This window comes from Cryptomeria japonica, chromosome 9 (genome assembly GCF_030272615.1).
Source record: "Cryptomeria japonica chromosome 9, Sugi_1.0, whole genome shotgun sequence".
Taxonomy (NCBI): domain Eukaryota; kingdom Viridiplantae; phylum Streptophyta; class Pinopsida; order Cupressales; family Cupressaceae; genus Cryptomeria; species Cryptomeria japonica.
In genome coordinates, this window is record NC_081413.1 from 499,073,715 (window position 1) to 499,080,060 (window position 6,346).

The 6,346-nt window shown below is 28.5% G+C and overlaps 1 protein-coding gene across 1 annotated transcript; it reads left to right on the forward strand.

The window, feature by feature from the left end:
- Nucleotides 1–737: 737 nt before the first annotated feature.
- Nucleotides 738–1,244, forward strand: LOC131049056 (uncharacterized). Its single transcript, XM_059211707.1, has one exon. It carries the CDS (start codon nt 738–740, stop codon nt 1,242–1,244), a length of 507 nt encoding a protein of 168 aa, XP_059067690.1.
- The last annotated feature ends 5,102 nt before the right edge of the window (nt 1,245–6,346 follow it).

Sequence of the window (6,346 nt, forward strand, 5' to 3'; positions counted from 1 at the left end):
GCACACCTTATTCAGTGCACCCAGAAGTGACCAGGATGGTTGCAAATTTAAAAGCTTTCTATTTTTGACCAAGAATGAAGAAGGATGTCATTGAATTTATGGCTCAATGCTTGGAGTGCCAACAAGTCAAGGCTGAGCACATACATCCAGCAGGGCTTTTGTACTCTCATGACATACCTAAGTATAAATGGCAAGTAATTAGTATGGACTTTATCCTCGAGTTACCTATGTCAAAGAATAAGCATGATGTTATCTTGGTTGTGGTGAATAAATCGACCAAGGTTGCACATTTCATTCCAAGGAATCTTAAGGATGGATCCTTGACTTTAGCTAAGAAGTTTGTCCAAGAGATCTTTCAATTGCATGGTGTGCCAGAGGCAATCATCTCAAATCATGACACTCGTATGAGTTCTAGGTTTTGGACAACTTTGAATGTGAGTTTAGGAACAAGGTTGAATTTTAGTACAACATATCACCCTCAAACAGATGGGCAGACAAATAGAGTTAATTAGGTAGTAGCAGACCTCCTTAGAATTTATTGTATGGACCAACAATACAAGTAGGAAGAATACCTTCCATTGGTGGATTTTGCATATAATAACTCCTACCATGCATCTTTAGGTATGGCACCATTTGAAGCTCTTTATGGGTGAAAGTGTTATACACCAATCAGTTGGGAAAAGGTGGAAGATAGGATTGTGATTGGTCTAGATATGCTTAGGGAAATGGAGGAATAGATGATATTAATCAGACAAAGGTTTAAGGAGGCATCAGATAGACAGAAGAGCTATGCAGATAGGAACGGGACTTTCAGACAATTTTTAGTAGGAGACAAAGTGTTTTTGAGGGTCAAACCTCATAAAAGTTCCATATCATTTAGAAAATCATCAAAGCTTGCTCTGATATTTGTGGGTCTGTTTGATGTGTTGGAAGTGATCAACCCAGTAGCATACAAACTTGCCTTACCTCCTTCTCCTTCCCATATCCATGATGTGTTCCATGTGTCTTTTCTTAAGTCGTATCATCCTGATGCTTCTCATATACTTGATTGGCATGCCTTACAGGTTCAAGATCTGGGAGTGGTGCTGGTGGAGCCCATCCAAATTCTAGATCAATGCAACGTTAAGTTGCATAATAGAGATATTGCTCAGTACAGGGTCCAATGGGACCAATATTCTGTGGATAGTGCCACATGGGAAAATGCTAAGGAGATAGATCGTGCTTTTCCTCATTTGAGGACTTAATTTGAGATTCTTAGTTTCTACTTGAGATACTTGGTTTGAGATACTTGATTGATACTTTTTTTTGCTTATGTGTGTTGCATTGATTGCACTAGTGTGTTACCTTATTATTTTAGTATGTAGGTAATAAGACATTGAGACGATGTCTCTTCCAAGTGGGGAAGGATGTCACATCTTGATCTTTCCTACCTTTATTTTTGTTATATATTTGATGAGACTATTGGACATCATCTTAGGTGTTTGATTAAGTGGTTATTTATATGTGTGCAATTGGTAAATTAGTTGATTAATTTCAAATACATAGAAAACAAATTGAAATGGAAATGATGTTAATTATCATGTTATGGTTATGAGTTTAATCTTTCGTATTCTTTGATTATTATTTATGGTACTGACCTATTGATGTGAATCTGAGTGCAATTGAGTACATGTATCGTTGAAGATGAGAACTTGGTTGAGGTAGAAGTGTCCTAGCCATTTGGAAATAATATGCATGATGGTGCCGGGTGTATATGCACATAGTCACTTAAGATATTCATAATGCATTCATGATGTTTGTGCATATTACGTTCTAATGATTACATAGATGATTGAACATGATTCGCAATGATGTTATATTTAAGGTACTTGTTTGAAATAAGATGTTAAAACAATTTTTTTTTTTTTAAATGCATCTTATATTAATTTCTCTTAATTACGTAAATAAATCATTTTAGAAAATAAAATTTATTTATTTATAATGTAATTATTTTTCTTAAAAAAATTTAAAATTATATATTATTTTATTATTTTTATATTTTAATATATATATTTTACATTGAATAATATATATGCGATTTTATTAAAATATAATTAAAATTAAATAAACTTTAAAAAAAAAAGCTAATTTAGTATTACAATGAATGTTTCAACTTTATTAATTTTATATATTAAAAATCCTTATTTTATTTAATACATGTTTTAATAAAACAAAAACTAAAAATTAATAATATTAAAATAAGAATTAATTAAAACCTAAAACAATCGATTTCCTTATAATTAGAATAAATCCTTTTATTACTAAAAACTAATGCATGTGTTATATTATATTATAATGCATGTGTTATATTATTATTATATTATAATGGTATGGAGTAAGGGAAAGGTAATATGTTTAATTAGTAAAATAAGTTTCTTTATTTTTAGGAAAGTCTAGTCTTAGTTTGAAATGATTCCATGTGTTTTTGTCAGAGTTGAATTTGAACTTAAATTTAATAGAATAGAAGTTTTTACGGAGGAAGGAAAGGCATAGTTAAAAAAAGTGAAATCGCATGAATGATCAAGAAATATAATAAAATCTTTGAACGGTAAAATACGGAAGGAAAGCAAGCGATATGCAAGGGAATATGGTTTTTCGTACAAGGAATCTATTGTAGTTTTGAACTACGAGTTTACGTTTTTATAAGGAAGGGGGAGAACAGGATATAGCAAGCAAGGGCGATACATAGACATTTTTTTAGTTGCAGCGATACCAATTTACCAGTAGAGATTACGGTTGTGAATATAAGGAAGCACATATTGTTTGGCTTGAACCATATATAAAATTAAGTATATCAGTGTTTCAGTATGTCATTTTATCTTTTTGTTTTTATATTTTGTATTTTTATTTGGTATATGTTTGTTTCTATATGACATACATAACTAGAAAAAAATGGTATTTATTTTTGGGCACTAATTTACCTAGAATCACTATATTCAGGTTTAAATTCTGATATGTCTATATATATATATATATATATATATATATATATATATATATATATACATATATATATATATATATATATATATATATATATATATATATATATATATATATATATATATATATACATACATGTATACATATGTATACATATATATATATATATATATATATATATATATATATATACATACATGTATACATATGTATACATATATGTATATATATATATATATATATATACATACATGTATACATATGTATACATACATATATATATATATATATACATATATATATACATATATATATATATATACATATATATATATATATACATATATATATATATATACATATGTATATATATATATGTATATATATATATATATGTATATATATATATATATATGTATATATATATATGTATATATACATATATATGTATATATATATGTATATATATATATATATATATACGTACATGTATACATATGTATACATATATATACATATATATATATATATATACATATATATGTATATATATATATACGTACATGTATACATATGTATACATATATATACATATATATATATATATATATATATATATATATATATATATACGTACATGTATACATATATATACATGTATATACATGTACATGTATATACGTGTATGTATATGTATATGTATATACATACATGTATATACAGGTACATGTACATACATGTATATATACATGTATGTATATACATGTATATAGATACATGTATATATATGTATACATATATATACATGTACGTATATATACATACATATGTATATGTATATATATATATACATGTATATATATGTACATGTATATGTATGTATACATATATATACATGTATCTATATACATGTATATACATACATGTATATATACATGTATGTATATACATGTATATAGATACATGTATATATATGTATACATATATATACATGTACGTATATATACATACATATGTATATGTATATATATATATACATGTATATATATGTATATGTATATGTATATGTATATGTATATATGTATGTATATGTATACATATACATATATACATATGTATATATGTATATGTATATGTATATGTATATGTATATGTATATGTATATATATGTATATGTGTATATATGTATATGTATATGTATATATGTATATCTACATATATATACATATATACATATACATATACATATACATATACATACATATATACATATATATATATACATGAATATATACATATTTATATATACATATACATATATATATATACATATACATATATATATATACATATACATATATATATATATATACATATACATATATATACATATATACATATATACATATATATACATATATGTGTGTGTGTGTGTGTGTGTGTGTGTGTGTGTGTGTGTAAGTAGCTTACGTACACATATCTATATATGAAATAGACATAGTATATATTTGTGACTAAAATGAAATTGAAAATTTCTTTCTTCCAAGCCTTTTTCTTTCATGACTGAAAAACATAATTTGTGATGATCAGTTAGAAAACAATGGAATTTTCAGTATTCATAATAGAGTAAGCATGTTTATTTTACATTTCATATAAGATTAAACCCTTTTAAATTTTATTTTCATTAAAAGAGGGTATATGACTCTGTTTAGATGCATGATTTTTGGATAGGAAGGATTTTATGTACAATATTCATATATATGAAAGTGAAAGAATTGTGTTCATTATAAGGTATTTTCGTGACAAATTTATTTATTTGTTTTAGCAAGTAGTTTTCTTTCTTTTATTTGGGTTTGCGTTCTTGGGAATGGGTGCCGAATATGTGTAACACAGAAGGATGGTCCTCTTTTCAAGAACTTCCATTATATTAAAGGTACTTTGATCAAATTCTTGTATTCATTGAAATAGATGAATTAGCCTAGCAAATTTAGTTATCATATTTCTCTGCCATATCCTGATAGTAGGACATGTATTTCATACTACAAATGCATGTAGATATATGAGGTTCTATCGTATTTCCTTCTTGCATATTATTCCAGGTAGCTAGGCATTTCGTGCAGGGTTGGGTATCTTTCGTTTCATGAAAGATTTCAGGGGAGCATAAGCTTCGTGGTTGGGTGAAAAAGTGCCTGAGCCAAGTTCTCGTCTCTCAAGTTAGTAGTTGATTGTTGGGGTTGATGACATTCAGAGGCATATTGTCTATATTCTATTTATCTTCTCTTATATGTATCATGTATTATACTTCAAGGTGTTGAGTTGGACATATGGCATGTGATGCCTCATTATGTACTTTGATATATTATTTTCATGTACTAACACCTAGTTTAAGCACCATATCATTGTGATGTATTTGATATTTAACATGAATATTTATATATTATCTTTTTCTTTTATGTTATTTCAATTTATGAGCATTTATATATTGTGAGATGTAGTTTAAAGGAAATAGTCCTTACACTGGTCACCAGACATGTCTATCCATAGCATGCTCATTTTCATCAGGTGGGAAGTCATCTGCATCTGCACCTTGTCCATATTATTGGTGGACTTACATACTGGTAAACAATCTTGATGACACCATGTCATCAACCTTCAACAGACTCCATCTTCAATCCGGCCATTTTCCTCTAAATACATTTGCTCAGCCTTGCCTTCTTCCTGATCATCTCAGACCATATGATCTCCATCGGTTTGTCAAAGTGACAAACCCACCACTCTTCATCTGTACTGGAAACTCAACATGCCTTCTCTATCGGTCCAGTGCATATTCCTGATCTCATGTACTTGAGACATTCCTTTGATTCACTGATATATCTGGTGTCAGCCTTCAAACATCCGCCTTTACCTCTTCTTCCTTATCTCACAAATTATGATCCATAATATGCATAATAGGAGATAAGCTCCACTTACCAGTGGTAGTGATTCCTTGTCATATGCATCCTACAATGCACTCATGTGTCTTCCCTGTTTGTGAAAGGACATCTTCAAATAGGCATATGCGATCCGGTGTGGGCACATTCATTGTCAGTCATCTCTTCACATGGTGATTGCATCTCTATCTAGTGGGAGTCCTATTGTTCTGCATCCACACAACATACCGGTGACCTTACCAATTGTCTACAACACAAGGTGATATCAAAGATATCTCATCCTGTACTCCTCCATGATAGTGTTGCACAAACAACTCTTCTACCAGTAGTAATCCCATACCAGTTGACATCAATGACAACACAATGCCAACAATCTCCCCCTTTGGCATTGATGTCAACAGATGTAGTATCCGGTATACTAAAGTATCTTTCTC

Bases quoted from the DNA above. Each gene is read 5' to 3' on its own strand.
- LOC131049056 (XM_059211707.1), top strand. From the start codon at position 738: ATGATATTAATCAGACAAAGGTTTAAGGAGGCATCAGATAGACAGAAG.